At 43.4% G+C, this 12,344-nt stretch overlaps 2 protein-coding genes across 3 annotated transcripts in view; both read left to right on the plus strand.

Annotated features, from left to right (window-relative positions):
* ARB2A (ARB2 cotranscriptional regulator A) overlaps positions 1-12,344 on the plus strand; it is a 483,367-nt gene that overhangs the window by 356,646 nt on the left and 114,377 nt on the right. The window lies entirely within an intron of this gene.
* On the plus strand, positions 1,605-2,636 carry POU5F2 (POU domain class 5, transcription factor 2). The gene has a single exon (XM_062212400.1). It carries the CDS (start codon positions 1,605-1,607, stop codon positions 2,634-2,636), a length of 1,032 nt encoding a protein of 343 aa, XP_062068384.1.

Here is a 12,344-nt window from a genome sequence, read left to right on the forward strand (position 1 = left end):
TGTCTTGGGTTGAGTTTTTGGAAAATTGTCTCTAGCAGCAGAATGCAAGATGAACTTAAAGGAGAAGCACAAGAAGTCAATTATAAGGTTATTGTCATAGTTCAGCTGAGAAATTAATGTGGCCTAAATCAAAACAATAAATGAGGCTAGAGTGGAGATGATGGAGTTCAGATGTTTTAGGAGATCCAGTTTATAAGGTCTGATCTGATGCCCTGTGGAGGAAGGGGTCAGTCAAAAACAACCTCTGGTTTAAGCCTGGGTGGCTAAGTGGTGACAATATTGTGAAGCAGCTCCGGGGTCCCTGGAGGAGAGGTGGGATTAGAAGCACAGATAATGAATGTGATTTGGGGCTGTGGAAAATACAGAGATGGAAATTAGAAGTCAGTGGTAGCTGAAATGCAGATTTGGCTATTACCAATATTTCACATAAATTAACAAGAAAGAGCAAGAAGAGTCAGCATTATCAGGTACTGATGAGAAGTTTCTTGGGTCGAGGATTTTTAAAAGGCATTGGATTTGACAATTGGAAATTCCCCCAGTGACTTCAAGAGTGGGCTCAGTAGACGTGGGTGGAGGCAGAGCCATCTTGTGGCTGGGTTAAAGGATGAAAGGACAAGAGGCTGGGATTGTCCAGCCAAGGCTCTGTCTTCTTCCTCCTTGGAAGCTTTGAACCTGGGGTCACTCAGATTGGCTCTTCCTCTTCCCTCCTTCCTTTTCTTCACTCAAAGCATAGGACTGGGTGCTGAGTTAGGCTCATGAGGAGCATCAGGGCTCATTCAGATCTGAGGGTCTCGAACAGGAGAGGCGCTATGGACAGAGGGCTCCCATGCTGGTGAGTCAGATGCTGTGGCAGGGACTTCCTCAGTGGGAAGAGATGACACCCACAGTTACCTGTTAGGTGAAGAAATTCCAGACCATGGGGCTGAGGCAGGACAGACAGCAAAAGATTTGCAGGGCTGGTGGGGAAAGAGCATGAATTAGTTAAGAAAATCTGCCTGAGGACGGAGTGGAGTCTGGTGGAGTGTGGAGTTGGGGGCTGATTCCGAGGGGGTAAGCCGATGTTGAGGAGATGCCTAGGGTTCTCTGAGCACAGACATTGAGGCTGTGCAAGGAGAGGCTGCTGGCCGTGCTTGTGACCATAGGTCGCAGTGAGGGAACAGTGAATGAATTGAGATGTGGTCCCAGCAGCATTTGGCATGCAGACGTGTAGTGAATATCTCCGGAGAGTGTAGTTCAGGGGCTGTGGAGGAGCCGGGCGCGATTAGACGGCTGGGAGTGAACACCTGGGTTCCATTCAGGGAAAGGATGGAAACTGAGACTAGGGGACCTCTGACAGCTTGGAAGTGCAACGCCCAAGAGGCAGGCTTTGCTGGGAGCTGACGCAGAGGTCAGGGTAGGGGACCCGCTCTCCTATCCCGAGGGCTCCAGGAGTTGCCAGTGGGTCCACCAGCTCTCCTCACCCCCACTCAGACACACCCTCGGCGTGTTTCTCTTGCCTGCAACGCCCAGTGGGGGGCGGGGCTCGAGGGCGAGGAGGTGGCTGTTCCGAAGCCTCGAGAGCCTTCAGTTCCTACCAGACTCCGGCTGGGGTGCCATCCTGCCCCATGGCTGGACACAGGCTCTCAAACTTCTGCCCCCTCCCGGGCATTGGCGGGGGCGGCCTCGGAGGGCCAGTACCGGTGCGGGTTGACCCTCCGACCTGGTTGAGCGCCCAGGCGGGCCCTGGCAAGCTGGTGGTCTGGCCAGGGGTCGTGCCGGTGATCAGGCCGGGGGTCTGTCCAGGCCCTGAGGTTTGGGGTGTGCCCCTGGGACCCCCACTGTACGAGTTCCAGGGCGGAATGGTGCCCTGCGGGTCCTGGCTGGGAGCTGGTGAGGCTGGGACCCGCTTCTGGAGCCCATCCGAGGGCGCCGGCCCTGGGCCCTACATCGCCCTGCGGTGCGTCCCGAAGCTGGCGCTGCCGGAGGACGTCTCCGCCATTCAGAAAGAAGTGAAGCAGCTGGCCCAGGAGCTGAGACAGAAGCGGCTGACCCTGGGCTACTCACAGGCCGACGTGGGGTACGCCGTGGGAGCGCTGTTCGGGAAGGTGCTCAGCCAGACCACCATCTGCCGCTTTGAGGCCCAGCAGTTGAGCCTGGCCAACATGTGGAAGCTTCGCCCGCTGCTGAAAATGTGGCTGGAGGAGGTGGATGCGAAGAACCTTCTGGGCTTATGCAAAATGGAGATGATCCTGCAGCAGAGCCGGAAGCGGAGACGCGCCAGCAGGGAGAGGCGGATCGGAAACAACCTGGAGAGACTCTTCCTGCAGTGCCCCAAGCCCACACCGCAGCAAATCAGCCGCATCGCGGGCCACCTGCGGCTGCAGCAGGACCTGGTCCAAGTGTGGTTCTACAATCGCAGCAGGATGGGCAGCCTGCCAAGCAGCGAGGCCTCAGCTCGCGAGGATGCGGCGGCTGCCGGGCCGCCTTTCCCAGGCCCTCCGGTGTGCTTCCCGCTGCCACCGGGGCTCCACTTTGAGCTCCCCCACTGTGGGGGGTGCTGCTTTCCACCCCTGCACCCCTCCGCGCCTGTCCCCGCGGGGATGGCCCTCCTGCCGGCCCCGGCCACCACCCTGGGCCTCCCCAGGCTTTCCAGCTAAGGGGCTCGCCCCTCGGGGAAGGTCGGGAATCCGCTCTGGGCGTCTTTTCCGCCTTTTAGCATTAAGTTCTTTCATGTCTAGAAGTTAAGAGTGCTTAGCAGGGGATAAGGGTGGGAGTTTAGGAGAAAGGTGGGAGAGAAGTTGAAGTTTTTTGTTGCTTTGTGTTTTTCCCTAAGGTACATTTACAATATAGATGATTACAATTATCTTGTGTCTCTTTGTTGTTAATTGAAGATTCGTTCATTATGTCTGTTATTCTTTGTGGTTATCAGTAAACACAAGTTTAATTTTTTTTCTTATGAACCCAATACGGAATCAAAAACCCAAGGCAGGAAAGACTATACACCAGTTTTTGTTAAAACTAAACAAACAACCAGAAACAAAGTTGTGTTGACACAATCACAAAAGCCAGGATAGTCGATTCTCCTGGGGCTGGTATGAGATGGGATGGAAAGGAGACCACAGACGCGGGGTACCCCCAGCCCTGGCAGTCACTCAGCTCTGCCACTGCTCCTGGCCTCTGGATGTAGCTCCTGTGCTGCCCGTCGAATTCTACTCTAAATCCCCGTTCAGCCCCAGCCCCAGTTTGCTCCTCTGGTTGTCAGCTCCGTTCCATTTGCTCCCTGGGAATCTCCTTCACTTACTTTGGAGGTCAGATACGCTTTTGAGAGCACGGTGACGCTGATCCAGCATTACCTGGTGGCTTTCACCATTGTGTATCTTAAAGTCACTTTTCTAGCCTCTTCCAGGTTTCTAGCCTCTTCCAGGTTTCTCCTTGTACTTGGGTCAGTTTTGATCATAACTTACCCGGTGGAAACCATTAATTCCTGTTTTCAGATCTGCTGCCACACACTTGTGTGTGCTCTGTTACTTCATAATTCTATCGCTCGGTGTTGTCTTCTGTCTGTTTATTGATCTTGCCATTTTCTCTACTTTTTAATTAGCTTTGCAAAAGATTTCTCCATAGATCTTTTTTAAGAATAAGCTTTTTGATTTTCATCCTATTTACTAGTGTCTAGTTAGTAATTAATCTTAGCTTTTATTTTTAATAACTGCTTTTTCCTTGTTTCTTTCAGTGTTCTTTTCCTCATGTACATGAGTGGTTTCTTTATATGATTTTTATTTTACTACTGGCTGTATGGGAAATGACTTTTGTGGGATCCCAAAAGACTTACACCCTGATCTTCTAAACTCAAGTCCTCGGCAGAGTTTATTGTCATGCAAGTCAGGCACTACTGAGGCCTCTAATTTCCTGGTCCTGAGGATGTAGAAACTCTGACCCTTTATCTTAGTTTGTGTGTGAGGGGAGGTGGGAGGGTAAAATGCCAAGGGGGTTTCAAACATTCATGGAAGAATAAAGTTAAAAGATAATGTATATTTTCAATAAACTTTTTAAAGACCCTGTATATATATATATCTCACAAAATTTATCATTGTAACTCTTTTTTAAATTTTATTCATTTATTTTCATTGTATGTGAAACAGAGGTGGAGAAAGCTCTTCCATCCATTGATTCACAACCTAAATGCCCACAACAGCCAGACTGGGCCAGGCCGAAGCCAGGAGTCCAAGGCTCAATCCAGTTCTCCTATGTGGTTGGCAGGGACTAAAGTACATGAGTCACCACATGCTGAATCCCAGGGTACATTAACAAGAAACTGAATTGGAAGTAGAGTAGCCGGGACTTGAACCAGGGACTCCCTGGTATGTGGGCATGTAGGGGATGTGGGCATCCAAACTGCTAGGCCAAACACAACCCCAATTATTTTTATTATTATTATTTTTTCATTTTGATTGAAAGGGAGACCCAGGTAGAGTGATCTCACATCTGTTACTTTACTCTCCAAATGCCCTTAACAGCCAGGACTGGGCCAGGGCAAAGTCAGGTGCCTAGAATGCAATCCAGGTCTCTAATGTAAGTGGCAGGAGCCAGAGTGCTTGAGCCATCAACTGCTGCCTCCCAGGGTGCCCATTAGTAGAAAGCTGGAATCAAGCAGAACCAGGACTGGACCACAAGCATGCTGAAATGAGATGTGGGCATCCCAAACAGCATTTTAACTACTATCCCACCAAATGCCCAGCCTCACGATTCTAATCGTTTTTAGTAAAAATTAATTAGTTAATTCACAGTGTTGTACATCCATTACCACCATCCTTTTTCAATATTTTTTCAGCACTCCAAACTTAAACTCTGTGCCCATTAAGCAAGAAATTTCATTCCCTTTACCCCAGACCCCTGGTAACCTCTAATATACTTCATATACCTATGAATTTGCCTATTCTAGACATTTCATATTCATGAGATTGTACAATATTTGCCTTTTTGTGCCTGACATTTCACTTACATGATATTTTCAAGGTTCATCCATGTTGCACTATGTATCAAAACTTCATTTTGTGACTGGATAATATTCCATTGTATAGATATACCACATTTTGTTTATCCATTCATCTGCTGATAGACTCAGGTTGATTCCACACACTGACTACTATGAATAATACTATTAATATCCATATACAAGAATATTTGAGTAACTGTTTTCAGTTTTTTTGAGTATATACCTAGGGGTGGAATTACTGGGTCATATGGCAATTCTATGTTTAATGTGTTGAGAAACTGTTAGACTGTTTTCCACAGCAGATGTATGAATTTACAGTCCTACCAGCAACATACGAATGTTCCAGTTTCTTCATATCTTGGTCGGTTTGTTAACCTCATTTGTTTTGTCATTATAGCCATCCTAATAGGTGTGAAGTAGTATAGTATTGATTTGTATTTCCCTAATGACTAATGATAATTGATTTATTGTCTTTTTGTGTACCTTCTTTGAAGAAACATCTATTCAAGTCCTTTGGCCATTTAAAAAAATTTGAGTTTTCTTCTTTATATCTTTTTGGATATCAGACCTTTATCAGACATAAGATTTGCATTTTTCTTCTGTTCTGTGTGATTTTTTTATTCCTTTGACAGCCTTGCATGCACAGAAGTTTTCAGTTTCAATGAAGTCAGATTTATCTATTTTTCTTTTTGTTGCTTGTGCTTTTGGTGTCACTAAATTCAAGCTCACGAGGATTTACTCCAAGGTACAAATATGAATTTTATAGTTTTGTTCCTATAATTTAAGTCTTTTATCCATTTTGGGTTAATTTTTATAAATAGTGTAGGATCAATTCCATTCTTTGCATGTAGATACCCAGTTTTCCCAGCAGCATTTGTTGGGAACATTATTATCACTGCATTGAATGGTCTTGACAACCTTATCAAGAATCAACTGACAGTAGGAATCAGAGATTATTTCTGGACTCTCCGCCCTCCTTTCCATTGATCTGTTTCTATCCTTAGGCCAGTACCACATTTTTTGACTACTAAAGCTTTGTAGTAAGTTTTGAAATTGGAAAGTATAGGCTGGCGCCGCGGCTCACTAGGCTAATCCTCCACCTTGCGGCGCCGGCACACCGGGTTCTAGTCCTGGTCAGGGCACCGATCCTGTCCCAGTTGCCCCTCTTCCAGGCCAGCTCCCTGCTATGGCCAGGGACTGCAGTGGAGGATGGCCCAAGTCCTTGGGCGCTGCACCCCATGGGAGACCAGGAGAAGCACCTGGCTCCTGCCATCGGATCAGCGCGGTGCACCGGCCGCAGTGCGCCTACCGTGGCAGCTATTGGAGGGTGAACCAACGGCAAAAGGAAGACCTTTCTCTCTGTCTGTCTCTCACTGTCCACTCTGCCTGTCAAAAAAAAAAAAAAAAAGAAATTGGAAAATATGAGGCCTCCAGTTTTACTCTTCCTTCTTAATATTGTTTTGACCATTCTGAGTCACTTAAAATTCTTTATGAATTCTAGTATCTTTCCATTTCCACCAAAAACACTACTAGAATTTTCTTGGGGGTTGCATTGAATCTGTGTATTGTTTTGGAGTGCATTGTCATCTTAACAGTCTTCCAATTCATGAACATAAGATGTCTTTCCATTTATATCTTTTTTTTCCATTTCTCTGAGCAGTATTTTATAGTGTTTAGTGTGTGAGTCTTATACTTCTTGGTTAACTTTACTCCTGGATGTTTTATCCTTTTGGATACTAATAGAAATAGAATTGTTTTCTTAGTTTCCTTTTTAGATTGTTCATTGCTAGAGGATAAAATTACAACAAATTTTTTTCTGTGTTGATATTGCATGCTACAGCTTTACTGATTTAGTTCCAAAAGATTTTTTTCTGCATTATTCAGAGTTTTATACATAAAAGCTCTCATCATCTGTGAATAGAGATAGTCTTACCTCTGTCTTTTCAATTTGGATGCCCTTTATTTCTTTTGCTGTCCTAATTGCCCTGGGGGGGGAGGGGCTGTGGAAACTGGTACTATTGTGTAAAACTACCACAAGTAGACATCTTTGTCTTATTCCTGATCTTAGGAGAAAAATTTTCAGTCTTTTTACCATTGAGATTGATGTTAGATGTGAGTTTTTCCATATAGACCCTTTATATGTTTTTATGTGAAAGGTTGTTAGGTTTATCATTTTCCCCTGAGTTAATGAGAAATGAGAGTAGTCATATTCTTAGGATCATAATAACCACCAACATCACCCCCCGCCCCGCCCCAGAACCACCACTACACCCGTAACTAGGAGGACTCAGCATTGTCATCACATCCCTGTATGATTTAGTGACTCCCTCCATGTTGATAGAACCAGATTTTGAATCTGATCGCCCACACTCCACAGCATTTAAGAGCCCTGGGTGCAGCTCAGCTTTCAGGAATAAACTTTTTGTCGAGTGTTTTGAAGACAAAAAGTCAAGTAAATATCCATGTGGTGCTTACATTGCACTAACCTTTTACTCAATCATCAGGAACAAATTGTGACAGATTTAAATTTCAAAATATAATTACAAGCTGCATTGTTTCATGTTGATGGTGGATATGTGTAGAGATTATACATATCTACCTCCAAGGTTAGATCGATTTCCCTGTTGATTTCATTAAAAATATAATACCACATTGAAAATATGGCCACAGATCAGGTACAAATGAGCCACCTCTCGGCACAGCTTCCCATGATCCTGTGCTCCTAATGACAGTGCCCAAAGTAGGACCCTGCCAATGTGCAGGAGCTTTGTTTCCACAGGACAGCTTTTTGTTCTGGAGGTTTACAGAGCTACCCAAATAAAACTTACTCTCTGCCCTTCATCCTCTATGCAAGAAGAAAAATGTTTAGAAACATTAAACTCTTCTAGTTCTTAAACCAAGCTGAGTGACTGAATTCTCAGCCTTCTCAGGGAAAAAGCTGAGTTGGGGTCTGAATCTCTGTCCCCAGCTTTACAGCATCCCAAAGAAACTCCCACAGGAGCAACAGGAATACAGCAAGACAAATGCAAACTTTTTTCTTCTTGTCAGCATCAGAAGGTAGGTTAGCGAAATTGGAGCCAATCCTCAAGTGCTTAGCCTTGTACTCAGTAAGTGACTTATCACTCAGAATTGGACTAATCTACGAAAAGCCACGTAACACCAACCCATTCCCTGCTATGCCACAGCCTTTCTGGAAAGCCTTGGAAGAGACATGTTTGTGCAGAGTCAGGCACTGATCAGTGCCAGGACAAACAGCTCTGACCATGCTGTGTGCATTGCTGTGGGGAAGCACTGCCTCTGGTGCCCCCTGCAGATTACAGGGGTGGCGATGGACTCTCAGTCTGCCTCAACAGCTTCACGGTTGCGTCATTCCAGCGGCTGTGCCAACTCTGCGTAGGAAGCATGGCTGTATGTCACTAGTCAGGTTTCAAGTAACTCAGAGTGAGATTTGCCATCCCTGGTGCTTTTGCCTTGTTGTGAGGAGAGAAAAGTCTAAGCCTGGAGAGTGAAATGATTTCAGATTTTTCAGAGATTTAAGATAGAAATGTATAAATTTAATAAGATCCCTCGAAACAGAGAAGGAAACAGCCTTACAACTTGGAGAAAAGAATGTGATTAACAATGTTAAATGCTACAGAGTCAAGTAACAGAAGGAATAGGTCAAATGCATCATTTCAATAGCAAGGATACTGTTGGTCCCTTTATTGAGAACAAATTCAGTTAGAGTAGTAAGTAGAAGCAGGTAACAAAGAATCCAAAGTCCTAACATTTGCCAGACTCTTTCCTACCTCAATTAAAAAAAAAAATCTTTCCAACCTCACTTCAATAAGATCTTCACAATGATTCTTAAAATATTTTTCAAATGCTTCAATCTTGTGTATCCTTTAAACAAGGCAAGATTTTGAAGATTTTTATTTATTCGGATTTGGGAGGAAGAGAGAGAGAGACTGGGGGTGGGATTGGAATATTTCTTCACTGGTTCGCCCTCTAAATGTTCTCAACCGCTGGGGCTGGGCCACATAGCTAGCTGCCAGGAACTCAGAATGGGCCACCCATGTGGATGCCGGGAACCCAACTACTGGAGCTATCACCACTGCCTCCCAGGGTGTGAGTTGGCCAGAGTCAGGCATCAAACCCAGGTACTCCACTGTGGGACATAAGCATGTTAACTGCAAGGCCAAATGCCTGCCGCAAGCTAAGCATTTTTGACCTGAACTCTTCTAGAGTATAAGCAGAGTAGTTGTACATCTATGCATCTTCCTTAAAAATGGTTCATCATATTTTGAAAGAAAAACTATGGCTCTTTTTTTAGATCTACAATTTCAAAATTTAAGAAACAACTTCCAGAGGTAAGTATTAGGTTCAGCAGATGAGACAGTACTTGGGATACCTCATTTCACACTGAAGTGCCTGGATTTGATGGTCTTGGCACCACCTCTGACTTCAGCTTCCTACTATACAACACCCTAGGTGGTGTCAACTGACTTGCCTTTAATTTGTTGTGATTGTGTTATATTTGTGAAAAACAGAGCTATAGCAGCTGACAGCTGGTGTTTACACAGTGTTCGTTGTAGGGGGCTATTGCTGTGGGGTAGCGGGTAAACCCGGTACCTGCAGTGCTGGCATCCCATATGGGCTCCAGTTGGAGTCTCTGCTGCTCCTCTTCTAATCCGGCTCCCTGCTGTGGCCTGAGAAGGCAATGGAAAGTGACCCAAGTGCTTGGGCCCCTGCATCCATGTGGGAGACCTGGAGGAAGCTCCTGGCTCCTGGATTCAGATGGGCACAGCTCTGGCCATTGAAGCCATCTGGAGAGTGAACCAGGGGATGGAAGACCTCTCTCTCTCTCTCTCTCTCTGCCTCTCTATAACTCTGCCTTTCAAATAAAATAAATAAATCTTTAAATAAAAAAAAGAATGCTGCTAGGAAGTCCAACAGTCAGACCAAAAACCATAAGAAGAAAATAGAAGACTTAAAATCAATCTTGGAGATTTATAGGATACCATAAAACAACCCAACATACTGGTCTTAGGAGTTCTTGAAGGTGTGGAAAGAGAGAATGGATTAGAAGGCCTATTTTATGAAATAATTACAGAAAACTTCCCCGATTTGGAAAAAGAAAAGGATGTCCAAGTAGAGGAAGCACATAGAATTCTCAATAGACATGACCAGAAAAGATTTCACCATGACACATTGTAGCCAAACTCTCCACAGTAAACATAAAGAAAAGATTCTAAAATATGCACGAAACACCAGAGTACTTTTAGAGAATCTTCAATTAGACTCACAGCTGACTTTTCATCAGAAACCTTACAGGATAGACGGGAATGGCGAGATATAGTCCAAGTCTTAAAAGAAAAAAAAACCTGTCAGCCCAGAACACTGTACCCTGTGAAGCTCTTGTTTATGAATGAAGATGAAATAAAGACCTTCCATAACAAAAAGAATTGAAAGAATTCATTGCCACTCATCCAGCCTTACAGAAGATGCTTAAGGATGTGCTAGACACAGAAACACAGAAAGAGCCATCACTATGAAATAGTAAGAAGCCAGAAAAATCTGTCAGTAGAAGTACAAAAGAAATCCAAAGTAAACAATAGGAATATTTATGGAAAAAATGGCAGGACCAAGTTGTTACTTATCAGTAGTCCCCTTGAATGGAAATGGCCTCAAGTCTCCAGTTAAAAGATGCAGACTGGCTGAATCGATTAAAAAACAAAACCCTTCTATTTGCTAGCTACAAGATACACATCTCACCAACAAAGATACATTCAGACTGAAAGTGAAAGGATGAAAAAAGATATTACATGCTAATAGAAACCAAAAAAGAGCTGGAGTTGACTTCCTTATATCAGACTTCAGCTTAAAAACTGTTAAAAGAGACAAAGAAGGTCACTGTTTAATGATTAAGAGATCAATTCAACAGGAAGATATAACTATAATAAATGTATATGCACCCAACTACAGGTTGCCTGGCTATATAAAGAAATGTTAATGGAGCTAAAGGTAGACATAGACTCCAATACAATAGTAAGGGAGACTTCAATACCCCACTTTCAGCAGTAGAGCCATCAACCAGACAGAAAATCAGCAAGGAAACACAGAGTTAATTGACACTGTAGACCAAATGGACCCAACAGATATCTACCAGAGGTAAGAACTTTCCATCCTACAGTTGCAGAACACACATTCTTCTCACCAATGCATGCAACTTTCTCTAGGATTGATGACATGCTAGGCCATAAAGAAAGTCTCAGCAAATTCAAAAAAATCAAAATCATACCATGCATCTTCTTGGCCCACAAAGGGATACAGCTAGAATTCAAGAACTCAGGAATCCCTAGATCATATAGAAACACATGGAGACTGAACAACATACTTCTGAATGAGCAGTGAGTCATAAAAGAAATCAAAAGAGAAATAAAAAATTTCTGGAAACAAATGAACATGACAACACATCACATCAAAACTTATATAGCAAATCAGTGCATACATTAAGAAATTGGAAAGGTATCAAATAAATGAGATATCAGTGCATCTCAAGGAACTAGAAAAACAACAACAAATCAAACCCAAAATTAATAGAAAGGAAGAATTCAAATTAGAGAAGAAATAAAATTGAAGCTAAAAAAAATACAAAAAGTCAGTGAAATGAAGAGCTTGTTTTTTGAAAAAATGAACAAAATAGATACACCACTGGCACAACTAACCAAAAATAAATGAGGGAGAAAACCCAAATCAACAAAATCAGAGATGAAAAATGAAATGTAACAACAAATACCACAGAAATAAAAAGAATCATCAGGAATTACTACAACAAGCTGTATGCCAACAAAATGGGAAAAGTAGAAGAAATGGACAGATTCATAGACACATGCAGTCTACCAAAATTGAGTCATGAAGACAGAAAACCTAAACAGACCAATAACCAAGATGAAAATCTAATCAGTAATAAAGACCCTCCCAACAACCAGGACCAGATGGCTTCATGGCTGAATTCTACCAGATGTTTAAAGAAGAACTAATTCCAATTCTTCTCAAGCTATTCAAAACAACTGAAAGGGATGGAGACCTCCCAAACTCCTTATATGAAGCCTCCATTACATTAATTCCTAAGCTGGAAAAAGATGCAACAGAGAAAGAGAACTATAGACCAATATCCCTGATGGACATAAATGCAAAAATCCTCAACAAAATATTAGCCAATTGACTCCAACAATGCATTAGAAAGATCATTCACCTGGACCAAGTGAGATTTATCCCTGGTATTTAGGGATGGTTCACCATTTACAAATCAATCAGTGTGATACATCACATTAACAAAATGAAAAATGAAAACCATATGGTTATCTCAGTAGAAGCATTTGATAAA

This window comes from Lepus europaeus, chromosome 15 (genome assembly GCF_033115175.1).
Source record: "Lepus europaeus isolate LE1 chromosome 15, mLepTim1.pri, whole genome shotgun sequence".
Lineage (NCBI taxonomy): Eukaryota > Metazoa > Chordata > Mammalia > Lagomorpha > Leporidae > Lepus > Lepus europaeus.